This window comes from Remersonia thermophila, chromosome 3 (genome assembly GCF_042764415.1).
Source record: "Remersonia thermophila strain ATCC 22073 chromosome 3, whole genome shotgun sequence".
NCBI lineage: Eukaryota > Fungi > Ascomycota > Sordariomycetes > Sordariales > Chaetomiaceae > Remersonia > Remersonia thermophila.
The window spans coordinates 1370617-1398566 of record NC_092219.1 but is presented as its reverse complement, the minus strand read 5'-3'; the positions used below and the strand labels follow the sequence as shown (position 1 = coordinate 1398566).

Below are 27950 nucleotides of genomic sequence, written 5' to 3'. Positions count from 1 at the left end.
TTCCGGACTTGGCTTACACCCACCACATGGTGCCCTTGAAAAAGTCAATGGCGGGCTTGCACTCGGGCCGCGGGTTGCCTTGGCCGATGGCCAGCAGGGGGGGCGGCTGGGCGTCCTTGGGACGCGACGTCGCCGTCTTGACCTCGGCCTTGGCCATGGGGCCTTGGGCGCGATGGAGCACCTGGAACTTCCCGTTGGGCTGCACCGGCGCGGCGTCCGGGCTGGGCTCGTGCCAGCGGGCCCGGTCCGCCGCCAGGTGGGCGTAGTAGACGGCGGGGTGCAGCGACACGGGCGTCGTCGAGCGGCAGTACTGGTAGCATTGCTCGTAGAGAATGCGCTGCAGCGTGTCGTGCGGCAGGCCGACCTCGTCGTGGATCACGTTGTAGTGGACGGGGCGGGCCGTGCCCTGCAGCGCCGCGTGCGAGCACAGGTAAAAGTCGTAGTGGAAGGGATGCGTCACCTCGCGCTCCACCAGCGTGCCGGGCAGGCAGTTGTTGTTCTTGTCGCCGCGCTCGGGGAAGAGGCGGATGTGGTGGCGCTTGGTCGCCACGATCACCGTGATCTTGGGCGACGTCTTGAAGTGCTCCTTGAAGAGCGTCCTCATCATGCGCACCTCAATGTCCATGACGTGGGCGAACTGGCCCTCCGAGACGCCGTCGCGCATGTAAAACACGTGCTCGGGGAGCATCTTGTTCCGGTTCCTCCAGCGCGTGACGAGCTGGCCGAGCAGGTTCCACATGTTCTCCTCCTGGAGGATCTCGACGCGCCAGCCGTTGGTTTGCACCGCGGCGCTGTAGACGGCGCAGTCGCGGTCCATGGACGCGCACATGGCCGCCGTCGACACCGAGCCCTCGGCCGTCTGGCCGTGCGACACGTCGACGCCGATCATCATGGTCGGCTTCGCAAACAAGGGCGTCTTGCTCTCCAGCGCCGAGTTCCGGCCGCCCAGCTTGGCGTTGACCTTGAGGCAGACGTTGGAGAGGTACTGCCCCTGGCACTTCTTGGCGTGCTGGCCCAGCACCATCTGCGAGATGAAGCCAAAGCGGCAGTCGGCCTGGCGCTTGAGCCGGTCGTACGGGAACTGCTTCTTCTGCGCCAGGATGAAGAAGACGAGGTGCGGGAAGCCGCCCAGCTTCTGCGTCATCGTGCCGACGACGCCCGCCATGTCGTTTTCGATGTCGTTGCCCCTGAGCTCCAGAACCACGGGGTCGCTGCTGATCTTGCCGCCGTGGCGCATGTACGCCGTTTTAAACTCCCGCCCAAAGTTCTGCGCCGTGGCCCGGTCGGTGCGCTGGTCCACGATGACCACCGCCCACTTCTTGACGTCAAAGGGGGACTGCACAAACTTGGCGCCCATCAGATCCCAGCGGCCCCTCGTTCCCGGGTTCTTGGTCGTGTTGGCGTACTTGACGACGGGGTTCGGCAGGAGCTTGGCCTGGACCACGGGCATTTTGGTGCTGATCTTGACGCCAAAGTGCGCCAGATAGCGGTCGTTGGCCCAGTCGAGGTTGCGCACCATGTGCTCGATCTCGGGCTTGAGGGCGTCGGGCCGGGCCTGGGAGAAGGTGATCATGGCCGATGTCTGCAAAAGGAAAAAGAAAAAAAAAAAACAACCGTCAGGCTCGGCGCTCCTAGGGCTGGAAATCATGACAAAAACATACCTGCTCCGGGTCGAGCTTGTAGGCGTACCGGTTGAACCGGACCACCTCGCACAGCTCCATGGGGAACAAGCCGGCATTTATCGTCTCGACAAGAGGCAGCAGCGGATGCATGACGCGCGTCTTGTACGTCCGGAGGTAGTAGTCGGCGATGGTGTACTTCTTGGTCGACCCGTCCTCCATCTTCTTTTCAAACGTGACATTCTTGGCGTGGGCGCCTTCGGTGCCGAAGCTGGGGTCGAAGTGGAAGCGCCGGATCTTGTACTCCTTGCGGGGCTGTCCGGCGCTGCCGCGGTGCTTGACGACGAAGCGGATGCCCTGGAGCTTCTTGAGCAGCTTGAAGGCCTCGGACGGCCCCAGGCGCACCGTGCCGTCCTTCTGCCGCACGTTGACGGGCTTCAGGAACCCCGCCATCTGTGTCGTGTTGACTTGGGCCGGGTTAGTCCATCAGCCGTCCGCGGCCGGGGATGACGGGAAGACTCACGATTGCCCCATTGGCGAGGGTTCTGCCAGCCCAGGTAGTTGCGAACGAGATGCTCAAGGCCCTGGCCGATCCAAAAGGTCTGGTTGGTGACGTCGACGTTGACGCCCAGGCCGAGGCCGCCCGACTTGAGGGAATCGCTCAGGCGGATGGCCGAGTAGATGCCCTTGATGGCCTCGGTGCACGGGTTCAGGATCTTGGTGGCGGAGTTCTCGTTGATGAAGGTGCGCTTGATGAGCTCCATGCGCTCCGAGGGGCCCTGGCGGAGGGCATGGTCCAGGAAGCTCATGCACTCGAGGACCGAGTTGTCCCAGGGAGCGCGCTTCTCCAGGTAGGCCTTGAGGGACTCCATGCGGACCTTGCAGGTCTGCTGGATCTGGAGAACGAAGACATTGTTCTTGCGGCCGGGGCGGCCCTCGTCGGCGCCGAGGTCGACCTCGATCTTGACGTTGGAAACCTTGGCCGTGGACCAGGCGAGCTTGCGGTTGTCGTAGAGCCAAGGGGCCTTGAATTCGGCCAGCTTGGCCTTGACCAGCGGGGTGTTCCAGACCTTCTTGTACACGATGGCCCCCGAGGGCTCGGGGGTGATGGTGACCTGAGAGGGTCAGATCTGGCAGGGACTTGTTGGGTAGGGAGCAAAACTCACGTCATACTGGTAGACATCGCGACCGGTCACCGACTCGACGCGGAACTGATTGACAAGAACGCGAATGTCGGTGCCCGACTTGGAGTAGCCGGGACGGACGGCGAACGGAGTGTAGTCGGTGCGATCGGCGTGCTGAAGACGGTCAGCGCTGCTCAAGGAGAAGGATCCGGATCGACATACCCAGTAGGCCTCGGGGGGCAGATCGCAACGTTGGTTGAGGCCCTTGGGCAGCTCAAGCGGGTTGCGCTTGGCGGCCGACATGTTTTGGCTTGGAGAGTGTTAGCGAGCCGATTCGAGTGGGTTGGCAAGGAAGCAGAGAGAGAGAGAGAGGGAGAGAGAGAGAGAGAGAGAGAGAGTGTGTGTGTGTGTGTGTGTGAGTCAGAAGGCAAGCTGGCGGGAGAATTGTAAATGACTTGGAGGAGTGTTTCCTTGGGGGTTCTCGCGATGTGTGTAAGGGAAGCCGAAGACGATTGCGGATGGCGGCGATGCCTGGAGCCCAGGCTGGAGGAGAAGGCTTACCTATGGATGGTTTGAACGTGATGGCTATGCCGAGGTTTGCTGTTGCTCACGGTCAGCGGCTGAGTGAGGAATGGAATGAGCAATTCCTGGTATGATCGAGAAGAAGAAGCGTGGTCGGGAGAGAGAAAGCAGCGTTGGATGGAAGGAAGGTTGAAGAATGGAAGAATGCCTCTTGTGGAACGTGGGAAAGCGAGGGAGTAGTGAGAGAAGTGTAAGAAATTAGAGGGGATGAGGAAAGGCTTCGACCCTGTAGACAGTCTTGCTTCTTCTTTCTGTCAGGCCTTCTGGCGAGAAACGACCAGAGCCAGAATCCAGAGTCCCAGGTCAGACAGCTGCTTGGAAAGATGTGGTTGATTGGCAGGATAGGAAAGGGAGGGGCCTCAAGAATTAGAGTGATAGAATGGAGCAGCGACGCCAAGATGGCTAGGATGGTTTGCTGTTTGAGTGTCGTCTGGAGGGAAAGGTTTGGCAAGGAAGGCTAGGTTGTGTGGTGATGTTTCCAGGGAGGATATAAGGCGTGCGTTGCAGACAGCTGCAGGAAGCCGGCCCGTGCGAAGGCGTGTGGCTTTGAAAAGCTCGCTGAGAAGGGAGCGTGCAGAAGAGGCTGCGGAATGGTATACCACGCGATAAGATGCTTACCTGGAGGCTGGGTATGAATGGTGGAAGCTAACTGGGTGGTGGGAAACGGGGAGCGGAAGCTAAAGCAGACGTGGACTTGAAGTAGATGTAGAAGTGGAAGCGGAAGCAGTCCGGCCGGGTTGGCTCAGGTAGCGTTGAATCAGTCAGACCAGCCGAGGACTGGAGGCTGTAGGTCGGTTGTGGCTGTGGTTGTGGTTGAAAGGTTGGAAGAAGAAGAAGAGGAAGAAGAGAAAGAAGAGGCCTTTTATGCCTGAGATTTGGGAGGCCAGGCAAACAAGGTTTCCGAGAAGAGAGACTTTTCGGCGCGAACCTTAATCGACAAGAGAAATGTTGACGGCTACGGCAAGGCACGCGATCTTGTGTGTATTATTGATGAGAACCTAATGCCTCGGGTACTGCGTACTGCTGGGGAAGTTGGATATCTCCAGAATGCTGCATCACCCGCTGGTCAACCGAGGCATCCCTTGTCCTCTTCCAGTTATAATTGGTAGTAAACAATACCAGAAGAAAGCAGAAAGGTTTGGCTAGATACCGCTGCTATTGTGAGCAGCCATGTCAATAGGAACAGCACGACCTAGCAGAGTCCAATGCTGCTTCTGGACAACATAAAACAGATACACAATCCACCCATCAGGAAACGCTACGGGCAGCATACACACCACATGGGTCTTGTCGCTGAAGTTGTGGCCCCGGAAGTTCCATTGGCTCCTCAAAATGTCCAATCCTCCGTGCCAAAATTCCCAGGGACGCATGGCAGCGTTCCCTCTGCTCGAGCGAGAGATGCCTTTTCCATCTCCGTCGACGAGGATTGCTCTCGGGGGGTTGGAGACCACGGATGAGACACACCATCCCCATAGGAAACAGAAGCGACCCCCTTCAACCATGCAAAGAAGAGAGGGGAGCATGGTTCCCCAAACATTGTCTCTTGTTTGACTGTCAGAAACCATCCTCTGGGCTTGCATGGCCACCACCCAAGACACTTCTAACACCAGCTCGTTGCCTTCTCTCACCTTGCCATCCCGCGCTCATGTTACTATCTAAGCCCGCCTCCTAAGCGTCGCCATCCCACTCACAAAAACAGTCCTTGACAGGATAGAGGACACAAAAGACAAGGGAAAGGGGCCTTAGCCCCGCCAACAAGAAGCGATTGGGGAAGAAACCTTCCGATTCCATAATTCGTATCAACCCCAGATGAACACCAGGAGACGTTTCTTGACCTCGTCCATCAGTCAATAACAACAACAACAACAACAACAACAACCCTGCGTGCAAAGCCTCGATATCCTTCTCTCAAGAATACGTTGGGACATGGCCGAGATCATGACCATGACCGACAACCCCCAGGAGGTGAGCTGCAAATCACGGCCAAACACGCCCAGCGAGGCACCAACATCCATCGACCGTCGGGCTGTGCCATCTCTAGACAGGCAGCTCATGGTGTTTCGGCGACAGCACCCGGGGGTGTGATGCTACGCTGCCCTCCGAATCAGCCAGGTCTGCCGGGTGTACGTCACATCTAGGAGAACGCGGTATGGATAGGTGGCATTGTTACGCCCGCGCAGGTATCTTTCCACCGGATTGCGCACGACCAGACAGGAACAGGGCAGTACCCGCTGGATTCAATGAACGTATTACAACGACGATGGCTTTACAGCCCGTTGCTCGTTGGCCAGACAAGGGAAACGGACCACGTGCTCTGCCGTAGGTAGGACATTGGGGCAGTCTGTTCACGAGCGGGTACAGCGGCCAACGTACTCGAGGTCCTCTTAATCGATGCAACATCCAACCGATATATCACCCTCCCCCTACCCATCAAGTAGGAGACTCGGCATTTCTGTTCAAGACACGGAATCGAACCAGGCCTTGAAATCCATGGTCTAACCGCCTTGCGGCTGCTGCTTAGTCGCTTGCCGAGGCGTTGTGAGCATACTATAGACTGATCCCTAACCTTGTTGATTGGCCTCCTCCTTGATGTACCAAGAAATAAACCCCACTCCGACGACCACCTTCTCCCTTTTGGTTATCACCCTTATTAATGCAAATAGTCGTCGTAAACAAGATCTTTTCTTTCTTTCTGTCTTTTTTTTTGTTTTTTCTTTTTTGTTTTTTTTTTTTTCGTAAAAAAAAAAAAAAACAAAAAACATACAGCACCCGGCATTCGCTGGTCGTCACCGACCCAACTACTACTCGAGCCCTCACAAGCTTAACTAGGGGAGAGCGGACGGGATCCCGTGCTTTCTTGTGGGTATGGCCGTATGTGCTAGACACCTCGGGTATGCGCATCTCATAAAGGGGGCTGCCGGCATGAGGTTTGGAGGAGGCAGGCAAGCCGGCAGGCAGATGGGCCTACGGTATCGACGTCGCCGGGACCTCGGATGCAGACTTGATGTGAGGGGCAACCTCGGACAAGAACGCCCTGCGACGCATCTACCCACCCCCCTTTCCCCCCAGAGGGAGCCAGAGAGAGCATGCGAGAGAGGCTGCTTGTTTATCAGGGCCGGACAGACCTCCAGGACAAGCCAGCCTCCCTCGCGGTGCATGGTAACTAAATATTGCATTGCGCATCACCCTCGCAATCATCATCGCCAATCAAGATTCGATGAGCCCATGGATTCATCATTACATTCTTTCTCTCCTTCAGCTACCACCATCTCGACCGAGATACCTCAGCTAGCTAGCTAGATAGATAGATACCAGCCCCCCCCCCCCCCCCCCCCCCCGGAGCTTGTCCCGTTGGCGAGGCAAGACGGACGAATGTTGTACAACACATTGCGTATCCACAAAAACCACAATTACCACGCCCATCCCGGCTGTTTCGGCCGCCTCCATAATATCCTCCCCTCCAACGTTTCCCCTCCCCCTTGTTCTTTTCTTTTTCTTTTTCTTTTCCCTCACTTTACAACCATCCTCCCTCACCTACCCTACCCCAACCCCCCTCCTTATGGGCAAATCATCTTCCCCAGCCCTGATGCGGCGGGGGCGGGGCATACCCGGGCCACGCACCCCCCGCGTCATGCGGCGGCGGGATGTATCCCGTTTGCGCGGGGGCGGGGTAAGAGCCGGGCGGAGGAGGCTCGTAGGGGGCGCCGGCCGGCGGCGGCGGGCCTGGCGGTACGGCGCCGTGGTCGTCGGGAGGCGGCGGTCGCCCCCCACGTACGGGCTCATGGGCCTGCCGGCCGGGGCGGGGGAGTCGCGGCTCCCGTACCCTCCTCCTCCTCCTCCGGCGCCGCCGCCGTAGGGATGGGGATGCGGAGGAGCAGAAGGATGATGGGGCGGGTGGTGGTGATGGGTCGATGGGTGCGTGCTCTTCCACACCGAGTACTCGGGCACCGGCGTGTCCCGGAGCAAGTTCACCATCTTGTTGGGGTCGAGCCGGTAAAAGTCGTACACCTCGGCGCGCGGGATCTGGCTGAGGAGGAAGGTGATGTCGCGGGCGATCGGGGCGGGGGCGCCGGCCGTGTACGAGCCGCCGCCGGTGCGGCGCTGCTGGTCGAGCCGGCGGCCGGCGGCGCCCTTGAGCGGGGACGCGCCGCGTTGGAACTCGCCGAAATCGTTGCGCTGGATCTTGCGGGGAGGCTCGTCAAAGTCGTCGGCGGGGAGGGGCCGCTTGGGCGAGTTCGTCGCCGCCGGCGGCTGGAACGGCTGGGGCGCGGGGCTGGCGCGAGCGGCGAGGGGCGGCGGGCGAGGAGAGTCCCGGGCGGCGGGGCCTTGCTCGATGGACGGGATGACGAGCTGCTTCGGGCGGAGCTGGGCGGCGGGCGACACGATGATGCGCGCGGCGATGGGGTCGAACTTGTCGGTCGAGTACCGCGCCGTGAAGTGGGTGAGCTTGGGGTCCTCGGGGAACAGCTCGGCCATGCGCTTCTCGAGCTTGGTGATTTGGGCCAGCTCGCCAAACTGCGACTCGTACTTGTGGAAGTAGGCGTACAGCGGCTTGGCCTTGTGCACCAGCTCGGGCTTCTGGGTCAGGCGGTTGACGACCGTCTCGAAGAGAACGCGAGCATCTTTGACGGGGCAGTTAGCAGGTGACCAAAAAAGTGACCGAAAAAAAAAAAAAAAAAAAAAAAAAAACAAAAGACGTACTGGTCACATCGTCGCGGGAGTGGAGGTACTTGATGTTCTCGAGCGCAAAGTTTTCATCCTCCGGGAACAGCTTGGCGCCGCGATCAAAGATCTTGCCGCCGGCGGGGTCCTTGTAGATGGTCCACTCGAGCTGCGCCACGGCGGCGTACACGTCGCTCGTCAGGCGGCCGCGGTGCCTCGCGTCCTGGAAGGCCTGACGCATGCCGCCGAGCTCCGTGTTGGGCTTGCCCTTGCCCTGGATGCGGCGCATGGCGCGGATGAGCGCGATCCAGACGAACGAAATGGTCCGCGAGAGGAGCTGGGTCTGCGCCGCGTAGCCCTGCCGGATGGCGCGAAGCTGCTCCTGCATCTTGGTCTCCTTGGCCTCCTTGTCTTTGCCGTCGCCGGCCGCGGCGTCGTCGTCGTCCTCGTCGTCGTCGTCGTCATCCGGCTTGGCCGGCTTCGCCGAGGGCTCGCCGCCGGCGGCAGCCGCCTTGAAGGCCTCCTCGATGCGGGCGACCTGGGCCGTCTCGCGGTCCTTGAGGCGCTTGATGAGGCCGTAGAGGGTGTCGAGGACCTTGTCGTAAGGGGCCCGCACGGCCTTGCCGCGGGCGATCTTGGCCTGGTCGTTCTCCTCGGCCGGGTACGTCGACTCGATGTAGTCGGCGTGCTTGAGGGCGAGCAGGACGCTCTCCGGGTTGGCCTCGATGCCGCGGGTGAGGAAGTCGAGGCCGGCCGGGGTGCCGTCCTTGTTGGCGATGTCGTTGTCGAAGCACCACTGCGCGGCGTCGACCCACATCTCGGGCCAGAAGCGCAGGGCCATGAGGGCCTGGTTGTAGACGTAGAGGATCCGCTTCTGGTAGAGGCCGGGCTGGTCCTTGTCGTCCTTGAGGTCCAGGGGGTCCGACTTCTCCCAGGCGATCCACTTCTTCCAGATGTCGACCTGCTCCATGTACTCCTGGTCGCCGTCGAAGCCCGGCGCCGGCGGGAGGCGCGGGAGGGTCGTGCGCTGGAGGCCGCGCGTGATGTTCTCCAGGGCCGTGTTGGCGCCCTTGGCCGACATGTACGAGGGCGACTTCTCGGCCAGGTACTTGCGGCCCGTCAGCTTGTTGAGGCCCATCTCGAACTGGTCGTACTCCTTCCACAGCGTGTTGACGTTGGCGATGGGGACGCAGACGGCGCGCTGGTAGGCCTTGCGCAGCTGGTCCATCTTTTGCTGGTCCTGCCACTGGCTGCCGCCGACGGTGCCGGGGCCGAACTTGATGAACTGGATGTACTCGACCCAGATCTTGCCCGAGTCCTTGTCCAGGCCGATGTTATCGATGACAAACTCGTAGGCGCGGGCCACGGTCTGCCGCGCGTTGCCCGTCGTGTCCGTCAGGTCGTTCCTCCGCCGGATGTAGTCGAGGTACTTGGTCCACAGGTTCACGTTGGGCGTCGACATGAGCGACTTGTTGAAGATGAGCTCGGCCTCGGGGAAGTTGTTCATGTCGAGCTCCATGGCGAGGTAGTCGACCCAGATGTCGGCCTGCGGACGGGTTAGCGGGGCTCTCGATTCCTGGCCGATGCGGGATCGCTCCGACGTACCGCTTGGGGGAAGACGGCGAGGGCGCGCTCGTAGACCTGGCGCGACTGCTCGATGTCGTTCCGGGCCCGGTGCTCGGCGATCAAGGCGAGCCAAGCGTCCACGGCGCCGCGCGCGTCATCGCGGACTCTCTCTTCGAGCTGGGCGATCCTGTCAACGGCGGTCGGGGCGGCCGCGGGAGCGGCCGAGGCGGCGGGGGCCGGCGCCGAAGGCACAGCAGCCGCTGCTGCTTCGGCGTTCCCCTCGGGAGCACGATCTGCACTGGGCTGGGCCACCGTCGCCTGCTTGGCGGCGGTGGTAGAGGGCTGTGGGGAAGAGGGCGAAGCAGAGGGCTGGGGGGCGGCAGCAGGAGGAGCAGAAGCCTCATCGTCCTCGTCGTCGGAGTCTCCCACTAGGAAGCCTCCCACGGTGCGCGGCTTCTTCTTGGTAGCCGCCGGCTGGGGCGACGGGCGGATGGGGACCTCGCTCGCGGCGGCCGGCGGCGGAGGCGCGGCCGGGGCGGCGGGAGCGGACGTGACGACCGAGGCCGGGTCGTACTCGGCGGCATCCTCGTCGTCGCCATCGGCAGATGGGACGTCACCTGAGACATGGGGGGCGGGACCAGCGGAATACTCTTCTTGATCTTGACCAGTGCTATGCTCCTCGATGCTTCCCTGACGGCTGCCATTTGTCACCTCGTCATACCCCCTGCTGCTACCCTCCCAGGCGCCGCCCGAGTGCGCAGGATCGTAGTCGGCCATCGCCAATTGCGGTCCGAGGGTCTTGCGAGTCGAGAGTTCAGGCCTAGCAATGGCGACGAGGTCCGAAGCCGAGACCGTGAGCGTGGCGCGGTCGCCCGAGATGGGATGCTGATCCACGAGGAGCTCTGTTCCGGCGATGGAGAGAGAACAAGAACCCGAGGAGCGGCCGATCGCAGGAATCGGGGTAAGAACTTGTTGGGGTGGCTGGGTCGAGGCGACGTCGGTGTCCAAAGACGAAACGCTGTGTTGTTTGAAAGAGAAGAAAGTGAGCAAAGATTAGGACGAGAGTCGCATGCTGGGAGGATACAGACTCGCGCACGGGCACACCAAGGAAAGGCAAAGAAAGAAGAGCAAGGAGAAAAAGCCCCTGCCAATGGATCTCTTGTTGATTCGGAAAGATGCTATTCTCTACCGCAGGAATGTCATCGGAACCTTTTTTTTTTTTTTTTTTGAAAGGCACGCGATGCTTTTTGTGTTGTTGTTGGGGGGGGGAATCAGGTAAGTGGGCAGAATTTCTTGGAGGATGAGTTGAAGTTGACTTTGGGAGGATCCAAGCAAGAATCTCTTCCAAGTCGACTCTGCGCAGAAGCTTGGGCGCGAAAGAGAGCAAAAAGCGCGGTCGGGTAGGACAGGGGTGGTCCGGCTTAGCTAAGCTTTCCGCCGGTGGAGCCCTCGAGTTTCTGCCTGATTTGTCCGCTTTCCTTTTTCGTTTATCTAACTACTGTTGTACTATCTGCCGTGTACTAGTACGCAGTAGTTATTAACTACTACACAGTATATCTTCAAGCATGAGCGGGCCGTTGACTTTCGGATTCCCCACCGGGGCGGTCTGCCACTGCCACTGCCACTGCCGCTGAGGTGCCACCTGTGGCGGTGCCTGACCTCAGCGGTGCTGTGCTTTAGCTGCCAGTACTGTGTACTGCGTACTGTGGTACATAAGGTATGGTGTACAGTGGGCCATGGGCCCATGGGCATGACCGCGTTGGGGCGGTGAACAAGGTTTGGCGTACCTGACCTTGGGCGCTGGGCCGGGACGCGTTCTCGCTGCAACCAATTTACGCGACTTGGACTGGGAACCCCCCCCCCCCCCCTTGCTGCTGATGCTCCGCTTCCCACCGCAACCGCCACTTCACACACGCGGGCAGTGGAAGCCAAACCCAAACCCAAAACAAGCGCCCCTCCTTTCCAGGTTCCGCTCCCCGAAAAGCCCCAAAGGTCGAGACCGGTTCGGGTTCCAGCTGGCTGTTTGTTCGGTTGTTTTGGCGGTGCTTGTTTTTTTTTTTTTTTTTCTCTCTTAGCGGTTGCGGGTTGCTGTGTTGTTTCTCGGAAGGCGTCCACGTCCCAAAGCACTGGACAAGCCGGCCCCATTTCTGCAACGAGACGGGTTCCGCAAGGCCATTTCCCAACTTTCTTATTTCCCTTCCATCCCACGTCCACGTCGCCCAGGGCAGCCACCATTCTTCTTCTTCTCTCTCTCTCCCGTCTTCCTCCTGGTCTCTCTCCCTACTTACCTCTCCTCCTCTCTCCCTCCCTGGCCTTGAACCGCCAGGTCACGTTACATTCCCGCGTTCCCTTGCCTCCTCTTCCTCTTCTCTTCTCCACCACCAACTTCACCTGACCCAAGCATCACTTCCCACCCACCCGCATACTACGCGAAACCAACAAAGCAGCATCCCGCTACTTGTTTACGTCTAGTGCTATCAACAACCCCCTTGCGTTGCCAATATGTCTGTCGTTTCGCTCCTCGGGGTCAACGTGATCAACAACCCCGCCAAGTTCACCGACAAGTACGTGTTCGAGATCACCTTTGAGTGCCTCGAGCCTCTGCAAAAGGGTTTGTCTCTTTCTTTCTTTCCCTCTCCCTCCCTCCCTCTCTCTCTCTCTCTCACTCACTCACCCAGCTAACACTCCCTTTTCTGGCAGACCTCGAGTGGAAGCTCACCTACGTCGGCTCGGCCCAGTCCGACCAGTACGACCAGCTCCTCGACTCGCTGCTCGTCGGCCCCATCCCCGTCGGCGTCAACAAGTTTGTGTTTGAGGCGGACCCGCCCGACACGAGCCGCATCCCGAGCGATGAGCTGCTCGGCGTGACGGTCATCCTGCTTACCTGCGCCTACGACGACCGCGAGTTTGTGCGCGTCGGCTACTACGTCAACAACGAATACGAGACGGAGGAGCTCCAGAACGACCCCCCCGCCAAGCCCATCGTCGAAAAGATTCGTCGCAACGTGCTGGCCAACAAGCCTCGCGTCACGAGGTTTGCCATCAAGTGGTACGTTCTTTTTTTCGTCCCCTCTGTCTCTTTCCGCTTTCCATCGCCAACCATTGACGCGCGCCCATCCGCAGGGACTCGGAAGCCTCTGCCCCTCCCGAATTCCCCCCCGAGCAGCCCGAGGCCGACCTCGTCGCCGACGAGGAGGAGTACGGCGCCGAAGAGCTTGCCGAGGAAGAGGCCGAGGCCCAGGGCGAGGACTCCCAGATGGAGGGCGTCGAGGGCGAGAACGGCGACGGCGTCGACATGGACGGCGAGAGCGAGGACGAGGGCAGCGTCGACATTGAGGGCGAGAGCGAGGACGAGCTCCTCGAGGAGGAGGAGGGCGAGGAGGACGGCGCCGGCGACGGCATGGAGGTGGACGAGCCCGAGCCGGCCGCCGCCCCCGCAGTGCTCAACAAGCAGGCCGAGGCCATGGTGCACTAGCGGTCCTCGACCGTTGCGCAGCGTTGATGGAAGGTAGCTGGCGAAGAGGTTGGAGGGGGGAGGTGGGGGACGCTTACATAGATGTGGCGGATCGTCACGGGGTTGCGGCACCCGCGTCCGTCCAGCCCGAAAAGAACTTGGGAACACGCCGACACGACGAGATGACTGGATGTGTTTTTTTTGTTTGTTTGGAGCATGGGTATAGTGGAGTAGAGGATGGGGGTGGATTGCGAGTCGGGATATCATGAGCTGTCTGGTTGTTCTTGTCGCGACTAGACCCCAGCCATAGGGAATATCCATATCTACGTTCCCGACGATGCTTTGTCCCGCAGGACATTTCGAGACGCCGGTGTTTTCCTTGGACGCATGAAACCCATCTCAATGGAAAATGCCAAAGAGGAGCACGCCTCACATGGAATCGTCATTGCATTCCGAGACCTAGGTAGCTAGGTAGCCAAGATAGCTAAGGAGGTAGGCACCTTGGGGACGCTCATCATCGCCGCCGGGGCTCTTGCTCCTTTCTGATCCATGCCACGATTACGACGAATCCTTCACCTCGATCCTCTCGATCACGTCGCCGCCGATCCTCGCAATCTCGGCCAAGATGGCCTCCCGATCCACCTCGACCATGTCCTCCTCCTTCTCCTCCTCTTCGCCTCCCCTGTTCTCTCCCTCGTCCCCGCTCTCCTCCTCCTTTTTCTCCGCCCTCCGCTTCCTCCCCGCCTCGACCGCCGCCGCGCTCGCCGGCTTGTACGCCGTCGGCAGGCTGACGCGGAACGTCCGAGCCGGCATGCGCGGGTTCCACACGGCGCCGATGGTGGCGTCGTCCGGGCTGCCGCCGCGGAAGAAGAGCAGCGGCCCGCCGTGGGAGTAGACGGCGTCGAGGCGCTTCAGGAGGGCGTCGGCGGGGTGCTGGGCCAGCGGGAGCGGGGGCTCGCCGGCGTGGGCGCTCAGGTTCTTGAACTTTGCGTGCTGCGGGGCGTCGGCGTCCGAGGCGGCGTAGGCCTCGGCGGGCTCGCCGGGGTAGGTCGCAAGGGCCGCCTTGAGCACCTTCTTGTTGAGGTGGAGGAGCACGTCGTACTCCTTGAGGGACGGGACAAAGAGCGTCCGGACGTCGAGCCCGACGCCCTTGTCCTTGATGAGCCGCGAGGCCGTCTTGGCGAGCGACGTCATGCGCGCGGCGGCCACCTTGGGGGGCTTGGGCTGGCCGTCGAGGGTGGTCCAGGCGGTGCCGCTGGGCTCCTGGGCCGTGGCGACGAACAGCACCGTGTGGTTCATGTGCGGGTCGATCTTGCGCCAGGCGTCGAGGCGCGTCGCGATGGCCGAGCGGTCGGCCGCCGTCATCTCGCCGCTCGTGTCGAGGATGAGCGCGTCGGAGCGCCAGTCCCAGTGCGCGAGGAAGGCGAGGACGCGCGTGAAGCCCGTCGCGGGGCTCGTCGGCGCCTCCCAGGGGTGGGGGGCCAGGAAGACGCGCAGGACGGCGAGCTCCATGAACTCTGGGGTGAAGTGGCACGCGAGCTTGTGCGCGTTGAACCAGTGCTTGACGAGGCGGAGGGTCGGCGACAGGGCGGGGAAGCGCGTGGCGCACGTGGTCATGTACTGGTTGTGCAGCGGCAGGTGGACGTACAGGCGCCGGAAGCTGGCGAGCAGGGTCGCGGCGCGCTGCCGCTTCCACGGCTCGCTCATCTTGTTCTTGGACTGGCGCTGCAGCAGGGACTCCTCGAGGTCGCTGTGCACGCGCAGCCGGAACGCCGGGCCGTTCTCGTACAGGACGTCGAGGAAGGCGAGGTTCTCGTCGTCGTAGGCCGAATCCTCGAGGCCGACGTGCGTCCGGACGTCGCCCGGCTTGCTCTTCTCCAGCAGGCTGCCGATCATGATGAGGAAGGCGATCTTGGTCCGCTGGATGGCGATGAGGCTCTCGGGCCACTTGCCAGACGCCTCGAACGAGATGACGCACTCGAGGGGGCGCCGCCACGACTTGGACGGGTCCAGCTCGGGCAGCGAGACCGAGGCGTGGCGGAGCTCCGCGCAGACGGGCGCGATCTGGCGCACCCGGAGCGGAAGGTCGTCGAGGCCGCGGACGTCGCGCTCGAACACGTCAAACGCCTTCTTGGCCACGTTGAAGACGGCCGTGTCGGCGGGCTTGAGGGACAGCAGCGCGGGAAGGCGGCCGCCGTAGACGGCCAGCTCCTTGTCCACCTTGAGGTGCCGCCCCAGGATGTAGCGCACGATCTCCTCGCAGAGGGCGAAGGGCGTCGTCGAAGACCAGACGAGGGTCTCGCGGGCGTCGTCGCCTTCGAAGCGCCGGAGCTCCGCCTTTTCGCCCCAAAACTTCCGGAACCGGGCGCATTCCTGCTGCTGCTCGGCGCTGGGGCCGGCCACCGGGCCGCGGTCGACGGTGCGGGCCATCCTCAGGGGGTCAAACACCACGCCGATCTCGAGGGGGGCGGTCTCCCTGGCAGGGCCGTCGGCGAGGGCCCACGGCGCGCAGGCCGACGCCTTGACGTGGATCACGCGAGCCCTCTCGCCCATGTCGTTGTCGGCCAGCGCCCGCTTGAGGATCCGATACACGCGGCTCCCCAGGCGCCACGCGGGACCCCGAGGGTCGAGCCCCGCCTGGTCCGCCGCCTTCTTGGGATCCAAATGGGCGATGAAGTCGAAGCTGTGAGCAGGGACGTCGGCCTTGAGGATGAAGGTCGGGGTGAACTGATCGCCCGCGTTCTCGGCCAGGAGGCTGCGGGTCCACCTGGCGTGCTGGTGCAGCAAGGCGGCCGACCAAGACCCCATCTTGAAGGCGATGTTCAGCTGGCGTGCGGCGTCGTAGAGAACGGGCCCTGATTCGACGTGCGCGTCGAGATCCGCCTTGGCCGAGCCAAACACGTAGGCCTTCTCGGAGAAGTTGGTCACGGAGAGGAACTGGATCATGGCCTTGAAGAGCTGGGTGCTGCTGAGGGACGCCGACAGCGCGGCCTGGCCTTTCTTGTCGCCGCCCTGGAGCAGGAGGGCCAGCACGAGGGCCCATTCAAACTGGCCGAAGCCGCCCTGGGCCACGTCGCTCCCGAAGCCCCTCTGCTGCAGCCAGATGCGGCCCAGGACGCAGGCCTTCCGGAAGCCCTTGGACTTCTTCTCGGCCTGGCGGAGGACCTTGAGATACGGGAAGAAGGTGCTCTCGGCGGCGACGGTCGAGTTGTAGAAGGGGGTGGGCTCGGACGGGGCTTCGCCGTCGCGCGCCTTGCGGATCAGAGAAGCGCCCAGGTGGAGCTTCGCCGCCGGAAAAAACCCCTCGGGCGCGCTGGGAAGGATGCGTATCCTGAAGTCTTGCGACCTCGGGGGCTCGGGCTCGGTGGTGCCGGCGGCGGGGCCCTTCGGCTGGAAGACGAGGACGGGGCAGAGCGGGTTTCCGTGGAGGTACTCGTAGGAGAGCTGGCCTTGGGCGCCGAGCTCCTTCTTCAGGGCGGCAGCGATGACGGCCAGGTAGTAGGCCCGCTTGTAGAAGTAGCGCATGTCGAGGTAGTCCTTTTCCTGCAGCACCGACTCGGGGATCACAACGACCATGTCGACGGCGGGGTTCTTTTGCGTCTTGACCATGGTCTTGAAGACGTAGCTGCCCACGACATTGAACTTGGAGGGCGCCGCAAAGGCGACCTTGTAATTGGACGACCCATCGGGCCGCGGTTCGGGGAACGGAACCTTGATCTTGTGCTTCTTTTCGAGTTTGGCGGCGGCCTCGGCGATCTGGAGGACGAGGTTAGCGGCGCGATGCGCGAGGCTTGCGTGGGCGGTCCCAAGACGAACCTGGAGCTGATCGTGAGCTTCGATGCCTTCGACGAGACCCTTGATGCGGTGCAAGAGGCCGTCGGCACCGGAAAACGCAGCATCGTAGTCGGGACAGACGTATTCGAGCAGCTCTTCGGCTTCAAGGACGAAGGTGGTGGACCGGGAAATGCCAGCCGAGGCCGCAGCCGCCAGCGCGACTTCGGCGTCGTCTTGGGCGTGGTCAAGCTTTCTCCGCTTGGCCGGGTTAGAATCCATCTCTGCGAGGTGGATTGTGACGGTGGGAGAGAAAAAAGAAAAAGACGGGAGAAGGCAAAGACGGAGAGGGTGTGTGGTGGTTGAGATCAAACTGCGAAACAACAAAAGAGAGGCCGATTGATTTTCTCTTGAACTTTTTTCTGGAGTCTCTGAAAAGCTGAGCAGGGGTCCCTGGTCGTGGCCTGCAGCGGCCTGGAGCGCCACATGCAGGGTACTTGAAGGTACTCTTTTGCTCCAGCCCAGCCCCGCATAAAACCATAGACCTTGCCGGTAGAGCGAGGTACCCTTTTGTACCCCGGCACCGCTGGTTTGGCGGGGTGTTTCTTGACCCACAAAGGACAGTGTCATAGTCAACTCCCAGCGCACTGTGCCCCTCCAAGTGGAGGGCTTGGCTCCGAAGCTTCACTCAGTCACTCAGCTTCAACCAAACCACACAACACATCCCACTACCCACCTACACTATACACACGCTACACACCGCACGCTACACGCTACACGCTGCACATTACCCACCCTCAGCTACCTAGGTACCTGACCTTGTAGGTAGGTATGATTATCGGACTAAACGGCCATCGCATGCCGTTCTAGGCTGTCTTTTGTTCTCTAGACTTGCTGGCTGCTGGGCCGACCCTTTGCTCCCGTCTCTCTCCCATGCCACTTTTGGGCTTGGGTCAGCATCATTCATTCCCGTTTGTTTTCATCCCTGTCAACCTCCAACCCCACCTCGGGCACGGCATCATCGGCAGCCTCATCGACATAAGTAGCTGGGTGGCTTGAACCAGAGGGCTCCAATAGCACTCCGATTCCCCTCCCTCATAGCCTGGCCCCGCACTCGGGCTCGATCCTCACGCCATGTCAAACACCAAGGCCCTGCTGAGGGCCGTCAATGACTTGATCAAGCATCAGAAGTGGGACGAGGCCATCCAATCCGTCGAGGACATCCTCCAGAGGGAACCCAAGAACTACCAAGCGTGAGCTTCCCCTCCCAACGGAGTCCGGACGGGTCTTGGACCGTGGCTCACTCTAAAAAAAAACCATAAAAAAGACACATCTTTCTCGCCTTTGCTCTTGACAAAAAGAACCAGGCCGACGAGGCGGAGACGGCCTACTTGGCTGCGACACGGCTCAAGCCCGCCGACACGCAAGCATGGCAGGGTCTGGTCAAGCTCTATCAGCGCCAGCGCGGCAAGAAGCTGAAGCAGTATCAGACCGCGGCCGTGAAGCTGGCCGAGATTTACCGCGATGGCAACGACATGCACAGGTGCCAGGAGGTCATCGACAAGTTCATCGACCACGCCAGGTCCCACGGCGAGAAGGGCCAGTACGCGGCCGCCCTCGACGTGATTCTGCCTGGCAGCGACATCTACACGGCCCTCGAGGGCCGCGTCCCCCACCCGGCCAGGACCTACGAGACCCAGGCTCAGATCCTCGAGGCCGACGAGAAGAAGCGCATCAACACGCTGATCGGCGAGCGCCGCACCCGCCTCGGCGCTCGCCTCGGCGAGGTCACGCTCGAGGTGAAGCGTGAGGTCTACGGCCAAAGCCGCCTGGCCGACGTGTACGCCAAGGTGATCGACTGGGCCTCGGACGACGACGTGCGTCGCACCTACGAGGAGAAGCTCCTGGTCTACCGCTACGAACGCATGGCCGCCTGGCCCCCGGGCAGGCAGAAGGACGACGAGGCGGCCGTCGTCCGCAAGCTGGCCAACGACATGGTCATCATCCGACATCCGTTCAAGTTCGCCTGGGATCTCGCCATCAACTGGCAGGACCACAAGGAGATCGCCGCCTGGGACGTGACGGTGCTCCGCCAGTACTGCACCTTCTTTCCGGACAGCGACCTCAGCCGCGTCATCATGGCCTTCCTGACGAGCGACGCGTCGCCGTTCCTCAAGGAGGAGGCCTCGCAGCAGCCGCAGGCGCCCGCCGCCGCCGCCGCCGACGACGACGACGAAAGCGAAGACGAGAGCGAGGACGACGAGGGGGGCGGGGCGCCCACCACGTACGTGCCCATGACCGAGGAGGACAGGCTGCTCATGGTCATGGAGGGCGTCGCCGGGGTCGATTCGCTCTTTGCGCTGCGGCTGGCGGGCGAGTATTACCAGCACCACGAGGAGCACGAGAGCAACGTTGAGCTCATGCGCAAGGCCCTGGAGCACCTCAAGGCGGAGCGCGCCAAAACGGGCCTGTCGTTCCGCAACACGGGCGACGCCTTCGCGCTGCACCTCGGCACGGCCCTCGTCTTTTACCAGTCGCCGCGCCATCACCAGGAGGCCAAGGGCTTGTTCGACGGCGTGCTGGAGCACGACCCGTCGTCGACGGGCGCCATGATCGGCGTGGGCCTGATCTACGAGGAGGAGGAGGAGTACGCCGAGGCCATCTCCTTCCTGGAGCGCGCTCTGAAGCGCGACCCGGACAACCTGCGCGTCCGGACCGAGGCGGCCTGGGTCAAGGCCCTCCACGGCGACTTCGAGACGAGCCGCGGCGAGCTCGAGGCCTGCCTGCCGCTCCTGCAGGAGCGCAAGAAGAAGAGCCAGGCGTCCCAGGAGCTTCTCGCCCAGACCCAGTACCGCATCGGCTACTGCCTCTGGAACCTCGACACGTCCCGGGCCGCCCGCAAGAGCCGGAACGGCGCCTACTCGTACTTCCTCGAGGCCCTCAAGAGCAACCTCAACTACGCGCCGGCCTACACCAGCCTGGGCAAGTACTACGCCGACTACGCCAAGGACAAGAAGCGGGCGCGCCGCTGCTTCCAGAAGGCGGTCGAGCTGTCGACGTCCGAGGTCGAGTCGGCCGAGCGCCTGGCGCGGTCGTTTGCCGACGACGGCGACTGGGACCGCGTCGAGCTGGTGGCGCAGCGCGTGGTGGACTCGGGCAAGGTCAAGCCGCCGCCCGGCTCCAAGCGCAAGGGCATCAGCTGGCCGTTCGCCGCCCTCGGCGTGGCCGAGCTCAACAAGCAAAACTACGCCAAGGCCATCGTGTCGTTCCAGGCGGCCCTCCGCATCTCGCCCGACGACTACCACTCGTGGGTCGGCCTGGGCGAGAGCTACCACGGGTCCGGCCGCTACATCGCCGCCACCAAGGCGATCCTGAACGCGCAGAGGCTGGAGCAGGCCGGCAGCCTCTCGGGAGAGACGTGGTTCTCCAAGTTCATCCTGGCCGACGTCAAGCGCGAGCTGGGCGACTTTGACGACGCCCTCCACCTGTACCGCACCGTCATGGCCGACCGCCCCGACGAGGCCGGCGTCGCCATCGCCCTGATGCAGGCCACGGTCGACAGCGGTCTCGACAGCCTCGACAAGGGCTTCTTCGGCAAGGCCGTCGACCTGGCCGCCGAGGCGCTCCGCTTCGCGGCCGAGCGGGCTCCCGAGGCCATCCGAGACACGTTCAACTACTGGAAGGCCGTGGCGGACGCGTGCTCGCTCTTCTCGAGCGTCCGGGGCCGCCTGGCCGCGTTCCCGGCGGATCTCGTCCGGCAGATGCTCGGCGTCGAGGCGCTGGGGCCGGACGGGCCCGACGGCGTCGGCGACGACGGCCAGCCGGCGGGAGAGCTGGCGGACGTGCTGCACGCCACGATCCTGGCCCACAAGCGCGCCATCCAGGCGTCGGCCAACGACGTGTACGCCCAGGCCGTGGCCTACTACAACCTCGGCTGGGCCGAGCACCGGGCGCACGCGTGCCTGCCGGCGCGCCTCCGCAAGAAGGCCACCAAGCACCTCAAGGCGTCCATCGCGTGCTTCAAGCGCGCCATCGAGCTGGAGGCCGGCAACGCCGAGTTCTGGAACGCCCTCGGCGTGGTCACCAGCACCGTCAACCCGGCCGTGTCGCAGCACGCCTTCGTGCGCAGCCTGCACATCGACGAGGCGGGGGCGCACGTGTGGACCAACCTCGGCACCCTCGCCCTCCTGCAGGGCGACGTGCGGTTCGCCAACGAGGCCTTCACCAAGGCGCAATCGGCCGACCCGGACTACGCGCACGCATGGCTCGGCCAGGGCCTGGTGGCGCTGCATACGGGCGACGTCAAGGAGGCCCGGGGGCTGTTCACCCACGCCGCCGACATTTCCGAGGCGTCCTCGCTGGCCACGCGCCAGCGATACGCTGTGTCCATGTTCGACCACGTCGCCGCGTCCCCCGGCGACCTGCCCGCGACGTCGCTGCTCCAGCCCATCCTCGCGCTGGGCCAGCTCCAGCGGCTCGACCCGCGCGACCTCGCCTACGGCCACCTGGCCGCCCTGTTCCAGGAGCGCAACCACGAGCACGCCCGCGCCGCGGAGACGCTCGAGGGCGTCTGCGCGGCCGTCGAGGCCGACTACGAAGCGACCGAGTCCCCCGAGTCGCTCAAGCGCTTCGCCATGGCCCAGGCGGACCTCGCGCGCGCCCAGCTCGCCGCGGGGGCGCACGACGCGGCCGTCGAGGCGGCCGACCTCGCGCTGCAGCTGAGCGCCACCGACCCCGACGGCGGCGGAAGCGAGTTCTCGGCCGAGGAGCGGCGCCGCGTGCGGCTCAGCGCCCACGTGACGACGGGCCTCGCCAACTACTACCGGTCCCGCATCGACGAGGCGGTCGCGTGCCTCGAGCAGGCCATGGAGGACGACGCCGCCCTCCGCGCCGCGGCGGAGGGCGAGGAGGCGGGCGGGAGCAACCCGGACGTGGCGTGCGTGCTGGCGCAGGTGCTCTGGGCGACGGGGCGCGAGGACGCCCGGGAGCGCGCCCGCGACGTGCTGTTTGGCGTGATCGAGCACTCGCCGCAGCACGTGCGCGCGGTGCTGCTGCTGGGCATCGTCGCCCTGCTGGACAACGACGAGGAGAGCCTCGAGGCGGTGGTGGCCGAGATGCAGGGCCTGCGGGCGAGCGACGAGGGGGTCACGCCGGACGACCGGAGGCAGCTCGGCGAGGTGCTGCGGGCCATGGCGGCGTTCGGCCAGGGCCAAGGCGGCGAGGAGAGCGGGCCGGACGAGGCCAAGGCGCACCAGGCGAGGGTGGACGTCATGCTGCACCCGTGGCTGCCGCACGGGTGGGCGGAGCTGGCCTCGGCCGCCGCCGCGGCCAAGGCGGGAGGCGCCGGGGAGGAGGCGCAGAACGCGGCGGAGATGGCGTTGCGGGTGGCCGTCAAGGGGGTCGCGCCGCGGGGAGACGTGGGGGCGGAGGACCTGGCCAGGGCGTACGCGGGCACGGGCAGGGCGAGGGACGCGCAGACGGCCATCATGGTGGCGCCGTGGGAGGCGGCGGGATGGCGGGCGTTGGGGGAGGTTGTGGGTGCTTAACCTCCTTCTTCTTGTACCTACCTACCTCGCCCTCGGGCATCTAGAGGGCCGCCGGATGGGCGAATACAGAGCAACAGCGGCCAGTTTCGATGGGGGGGTTGGTGATCTTTGTCTCACCCGTCCACCTCTCCGTCATGCCTCTGGCGATTCCTTCTATGAGCGAAACTGCAGAACTGGGGTATCCTTCATTCCTAGCGGTCGTGCAACCCCCGCCACGCCACCGCGATCGATCCATTGACGACATGCCCGTCGTGCCATCCCTCTTCCCGTGCACGTAGCCGACCTTGCTTTCATCCCCGCCACACATCGATGCACAGACACACGTCAACACGCGTTCGCCTCGTCCCAACCCAAGCCCCAACCCAAGCCCGACTCGACCCGACCCGACTCACAACTACCGCTGGGCGTATCCCGTCTCCCTTTCTCCCTCTCCCGTAGGGTACGTACCCACCGTCCATCACCCCCCCGTCGCCGCCGGGGTCATCATCCCCCCACCTCCCGACGACGACGGCGGCGCCCCCGCATCCCGCCTCAACCTCTCGAGCCGGCCCTCGGCCCACGCGCGGTGCCACGCCTCGACCTTGCCGCCGAGCACGACGCACGAGGCCGGGTCCAGGAGCACGACGCCGCGCGCCACCGGCGTCCCCGCCTTGAGCAGCATCTTCTCGCCGATGTGGGTGCTGCCGAGCCCGAGGCGGGGCACGGGCTTGAGCTCGAGGGCGCGGAGGGTCTGGCCCTGCGGGTCCTGGAGGAGGAGGGAGTGGGTGGCGCCGCGGGGTCCGGGCTGGCGCGGGGCCGCGGGGGCGTTGGAGGTTGGCGGGCCGTCGTTGGCGCCTTGGCCTCCTCCTCCTCCTCCTCCTCCTCTTCCTCCTCTTCCTCCTTGGTCTTGGACGACGACGGCCCCGCCGCCGTCCTCCTCCTCGCCGTCCTCCTCGCCGCCTCCGCCGACGGGCAGGCGGATGACCTCGCGGCCGCGCGTGCCCTCCCCGCGCGCCAGGGCCTCGAGCTGCTCGACCTGCTCCCACCGGGGGCGCGAGATGTCTTGGATGTCGAGGACCTGCACGATGACGTCGTGGGAGAGGCGCGTCTCGCGAGACGCTCCGCCTGTGCCTGCGCCTCCGCCTCCGCCTCGGCCGCGTCCGGATCCCGCCGCTCCCGCCGCTCCCGCCGGCGCCGTGGCTTGCGTCTGCGCCAGCTGCGGCGGGAAGGAGTGGGATTGGGCGTAGCCATCGTCGAGGAGGTTCTTGGAGGTCAGGTCGGCGGCGAGGAGGCGGGCGCGGACGGTGGCCAGGAGGGAGGCCAGGGGCGGGAGAGGCTGGGAGCGCGTGGAGAGGAGGGAATGGAGCCAGGCGAGGGAGGGGAGGGGCGTGGAGGTGGTGGAGAGCGAGGTTTGCAGCTGGCGAGCGATGGCGGACGACATGGCGGCGTCCTTTTCTCGGTGAGGAGGCGGTTGGCTCATGGGGTGCTTGTTGTTGGCGTTGCTCTTGCTGCCGGGGGTGCCCTGAGGTATGTTCGTTAATACTATTACTATTCCTAGGAGGAGTTGGGGGTTGGTGAGGTGAGTGCTACATGAAACCCTTGGGGCCTTTGTTTGGCCAAGGCCGATTACATGCTCCTTTTCTTTGCCCTTGGAAGCGGTGAAGAGCCGACCTTGACAAAGAATTGATGAGAGAGAGCCTGGGAGCGTAGGTATGCAAGGGACCTGGAAGCTTTCCTGTTCGTTTCGTATGGTACAATAATTATAGCACAACATGTAGTGTACAAGACAAGACGGTGGAAATGTGGGGCACGGGCCCGGTGCCGGGACCCGAGCTCCCCCACCACCGGAGGACCCGCTTTTTGCCGTGCAACCCTGGAGCGGCCAACCCTCGCCCCACTGCCATTGGCCCAAGCTGGTTTCGTTACCTTACCTTACCTTACCTGAGCTATTGTACCTTTCATACGTTGCATCGGTACAAGCCTTCACCAGTGATTACGCATCGTCATCCAACTTCCGCTCCCACTTCACCACTCTCCAACCACCAGCAACACATCTCGCCGCATCCCGACCTACCTAGGTCTTTTGGACCTCCACCGAGTTCCTCCCTCCGCTGTACCCTACGACGAGGAAGAACATCCACCCACCCACCGCCGCCATGTCCACCATCGCCTCTCCGCGCGACCCCGGCGGTCCATTCCCCCGACGCGCCAACTCGTCCATCATCACGCCCACCTCCTCGACCCGCCCGAGCCTCGACATCACCCCGTCGGGCTCCCCCAACCCCGCCGCCGCCTCGACCTCTTCCGCCGCCGTCAACCCCACCGCCGCCGCCGCCGCCAACCCCCATTCCAAACGCGCCCGCGCCGCCCTCCGCGAGTACTACCACCTCCGCGCCGCCACCGCCACCACCGCCGCCACCCCTTCGTCGTCGTCCTCCTCCTCCTCCCACCAGCTGCCCCCGCCGACCGTGCAAATCACCGACCTCCTCGACCCGGCAGCCGGCCCCTCCCTCTCCCTCTCCCCCTTCCCGCACGGCGGCCCGTCCGCCCAGCAGCAGCAGCAGCAGCAGCCCTCGGAGCTCGACGACCCGGCCTTCGACGCCGACGCCTACACCGCCCGCCTGCTGCGCGAGGGCTCCCTCGCCGACCTGCTGCGCGCCTACACGCGCGCGCTGACCGAGATGCGCGCCCTCGACGCCGAGCGCAAGGCCCTGGTCTACGACAACTACAGCAAGCTCATCGCCGCGACCGAGACGATCCGCCGCATGCGGGGGGCGGCGTCCTCGGCGTCCTCGGCGGCGGCGGCGGCGGCGGCGGCGGCGGGAGGAACAGGGCTGGCGACGGAAGGGAGCGAGGAGGGCGGGTTGGTCGCCGGGGGAGCGGCGGCGTTGGATGCCGTCGTCGAGAGGATTTACGCGCAGGCCCGGGCGCTGAGGGAGGGGTTGCGGGAGAAGCTTGGCGGAGAGGCCGGCGGCGCTGCTGCTTCTGCTGCTGCTGGCGAAGGACCGAGAGATGCGAGGGCCAGGACGAGGGAGCTCGCGCGAGAGGTTGTCCAGGTGCCGGAGCGGCTCAGGAGATTGGTGGCGGAAGGGAAAGAGGAGGAAGCCCAGCGGGAGTGGGAGCTGCCGAGGCGGCTGCTCGTGCGGTGGAGAGAGCTCGGGGTTGGCGGGGATGACGTGGAAAAGCTGATCGAGGAGGGCGATGCGGCCTTGGGGAGGACAGGCGAGGAGGAGAGGAAGGAGAACGGGGGACGCGCGGAGAGAGGGTCGGGGGAGCAGGAGGGAGGGGAGTAAAGGGGCGCCGGCTCTGTGTTGGACGGCTTGGACATATCCTTGGTTGCCAAGTCGATGCTGCTCACGATCACGAGATGACGAACCACTTTGTCGGCATACAGCCGTCATGACAGGAATGCATTGCAAGACACGCGCGCGCGCGCGCGCGCACACACACACACGCACACAGGGGGGAAAAGAACGCATAGCGTTGTTCTAGTTTTGTTCAAGACCCTCTCTGTCTCTCTCTCTCAGGCCGGGACCTCCCAAAACTGCAACGGGTCCTCGTCCTCCTCGCTGACCAGCACCTCGGCGGCGGGCTCCTCCTTTCTCAGCTCGTCCAGGAGCTGCGGCCGCAGCCCGTCGCGCAGCCACCCCCGCTCCGAGTTGCTGTGGTTCACGGCGACGACGCACCGGCCGAGCATGCGCAGCCGCAGCGCGTTGTGGTGGCTGATCTCCCCGGTGACCACGAGGTCGGCGTCGACGTCCTTGACCACGTCGTAGCCGGACCCGGCGCACAGGGCGATGGTGCGGACGGGGCGGGCGAAGCCCTTGGGCCTGGCCACGAGGACGTGGCGCATGCCCAGGGCGCGGCCGACGCTGGCCACGAGGCCCTCGAGGTCGGCCCCGTCGCGCAGCGTCACGACGCGGCCGTAGCCGGCGTACGCGAAGCGCTCGGGCTTGCCGGCGGCGGGCTGGATCACGGCCGTGCGGTCGACGGCGAGCCCCCGCGTGACCTGGCTCGCCAGCCAGTCGTTGACGCCCCCCGGCGCGGCGTCCGAGGCCGTGTGCGGGCTGTAGACGGCGACGTTGTGCTGGGCCAGGCGCAGCACGATGCGCTGGTGCGGGTCCAGCAGCGTGATGGACTTGAGGCCGCGGAAGATGAAGGGGTCTGCGAGCCGGCGTTAGGAGGCGGGCTTCTTCTTCTTTTGCTGTAGCTGCGGCAAGGCATCGCGCGCCAACCAAGGAGTGGGAGGGACGGAACCTACGATAGCTCACAATGACGGACACGTTTTTCTGAATGGCCTCCTCGGCCACGCTCGGGGTGAGGTCGTTGGTGAGCAGGACCCGCGGAGGGACGGCGCCCGAGGCCGGGCGGATGTTGTCTTGGAGGAGCCCGACGTTGTCCCAGGCCCGATCGGCAAGCTCTTCGGGGTAGCTATGCGTTTACGTAGTCAGCACAAGGTCCCTTCTGGCGAGCAACGGGCGAGAACCGACAGCTTCTGCATCGTCTTGACGACGAGCTGGGTGAAGGGTGGCCTCTGCAGCGACGGCTCCATGGTGAAGAAGCGCTTGGCAAGGACGGTTTGCGACGTGACGCTTCGAAGGGGAGAGACGATTCTGGTGCTCCTCAAACCGGCCCAAGCGACGTTCATCGGGGTAATGTGTTCTCCTCTCTCTCTTTCTCTCTCTCTCTCTCTCTCTCTCTCTCTGGTGATGGCGGCGGGGAGAATGAATACAGCACAACCGCCCGCCCGCGTACTGCGTAAATTCACCAACAACCCTAACCCGTAACGAGCTGACAGATGCGTTCTTGCGCTGCGGACACAGCAGCTACACAACCCTAACCCTCTTGATTTTCCTTAGTCCCTCCCGACCGCGGGGCTCTCACTCACTCACTCACTCACTCGCGTTGATTGCCCCTCTCCAACATTCTCACTCACGCTTCGCGTCCTCCTTTACCCTGACCGACCAGTCGCTCACCCTCCCACAACCATGGCCGAGGCGACAATAACAGAAGAGTCCATCAAGGCGGCTCTGGCCGAGCGCCTCAAGGCCACTCACGTCGAGGTCCAAGACATGTCCGGTACGTCCCGCTCCCGGTGTCCCCGGTCTCGCCGGCCATGCGACCTACCCTCTATCCATCCATCCATCCATCCATCCATCCATCCATCCTACCCACCAACCAACCTTTCCACCTTTCTCCTGACGGGACGTCACTCTCGAGCCACATCCCCCTTTCCCCCATTTCTTCCCCCCCAACAACAACCCCCACATCTCACCTCACCTCCCTCTCTCCCTCTCTCCCTCCCTCGCTCACACCACGATAAAGAAGAAAGCAAAGGCAAAAAAAAAAAAAGACAAAAAAAAAAAGCTAACAAACCCAACAGGAGGCTGCGGCCAAGCCTTCACGGCCCTCATCGTCAGCCCCGAGTTCGCCGGCAAGAACTCGCTGCGGCGCGCGCGGCTCGTCAACGCGGCCCTCAAGGACGAGATCGCGCGGATCCACGCCTGGAGCGCGCGGTGCCAGACGCCCGAGGAGCACGCCCGCGAAGCGGGCCGGGGCGGGCAGGACGCGGGGGCCGGCGCCGCCGGGGTGTCGTTGGCCGGGACCGAGGGGGGCAAGGTGGACGGGGTGCGCGAGTAGCCAAGAC

General features: G+C 63.7%; 8 protein-coding genes across 8 annotated transcripts; 4 read left to right on the top strand and 4 right to left on the bottom strand.

Annotated features, from left to right (window-relative positions):
* Positions 1-13: 13 nt before the first annotated feature.
* VTJ83DRAFT_3212 (uncharacterized protein) lies at positions 14-3046 on the bottom strand (the record flags this gene model as incomplete). Its single annotated transcript, XM_071009566.1, has 5 exons — positions 14-1582; positions 1662-2086; positions 2143-2734; positions 2786-2917; positions 2966-3046. The coding sequence occupies 5 exons, from the start codon at positions 3044-3046 to the stop codon at positions 14-16; spliced, it is 2799 nt and encodes a 932-aa protein (XP_070867090.1).
* Positions 3047-6859: 3813 nt separating this feature from the next.
* On the bottom strand, positions 6860-10330 carry VTJ83DRAFT_3211 (uncharacterized protein; the record flags this gene model as incomplete). The annotated part of the gene is made up of 3 exons (XM_071009565.1): positions 6860-7947; positions 8027-9533; positions 9593-10330. The coding sequence occupies 3 exons, from the start codon at positions 10328-10330 to the stop codon at positions 6860-6862; spliced, it is 3333 nt and encodes a 1110-aa protein (XP_070867089.1).
* A 1725-nt stretch (positions 10331-12055) lies between these two features.
* Positions 12056-13028, top strand: VTJ83DRAFT_3210 (uncharacterized protein; the record flags this gene model as incomplete). Its single annotated transcript, XM_071009564.1, has 3 exons — positions 12056-12164; positions 12254-12602; positions 12677-13028. The coding sequence occupies 3 exons, from the start codon at positions 12056-12058 to the stop codon at positions 13026-13028; spliced, it is 810 nt and encodes a 269-aa protein (XP_070867088.1).
* Positions 13029-13565: 537 nt separating this feature from the next.
* VTJ83DRAFT_3209 (uncharacterized protein) lies at positions 13566-17060 on the bottom strand (the record flags this gene model as incomplete). The annotated part of the gene is made up of 2 exons (XM_071009562.1): positions 13566-16763; positions 16824-17060. The coding sequence occupies 2 exons, from the start codon at positions 17058-17060 to the stop codon at positions 13566-13568; spliced, it is 3435 nt and encodes a 1144-aa protein (XP_070867087.1).
* Positions 17061-17912: 852 nt separating this feature from the next.
* Positions 17913-22324, top strand: VTJ83DRAFT_3208 (uncharacterized protein; the record flags this gene model as incomplete). The annotated part of the gene is made up of 2 exons (XM_071009561.1): positions 17913-18031; positions 18106-22324. 2 exons carry the CDS (start codon positions 17913-17915, stop codon positions 22322-22324), a joined length of 4338 nt encoding a protein of 1445 aa, XP_070867086.1.
* A 457-nt stretch (positions 22325-22781) lies between these two features.
* On the bottom strand, positions 22782-23783 carry VTJ83DRAFT_3207 (uncharacterized protein; the record flags this gene model as incomplete). Its single annotated transcript, XM_071009560.1, has 1 exon — positions 22782-23783. The coding sequence occupies one exon, from the start codon at positions 23781-23783 to the stop codon at positions 22782-22784; it is 1002 nt and encodes a 333-aa protein (XP_070867085.1).
* A 676-nt stretch (positions 23784-24459) lies between these two features.
* Positions 24460-25596, top strand: VTJ83DRAFT_3206 (uncharacterized protein; the record flags this gene model as incomplete). Its single annotated transcript, XM_071009559.1, has 1 exon — positions 24460-25596. One exon carries the CDS (start codon positions 24460-24462, stop codon positions 25594-25596), a length of 1137 nt encoding a protein of 378 aa, XP_070867084.1.
* Positions 25597-27291: 1695 nt separating this feature from the next.
* Positions 27292-27943, top strand: VTJ83DRAFT_3205 (uncharacterized protein; the record flags this gene model as incomplete). Its single annotated transcript, XM_071009558.1, has 2 exons — positions 27292-27382; positions 27687-27943. 2 exons carry the CDS (start codon positions 27292-27294, stop codon positions 27941-27943), a joined length of 348 nt encoding a protein of 115 aa, XP_070867083.1.
* Positions 27944-27950: the final 7 nt, after the last annotated feature.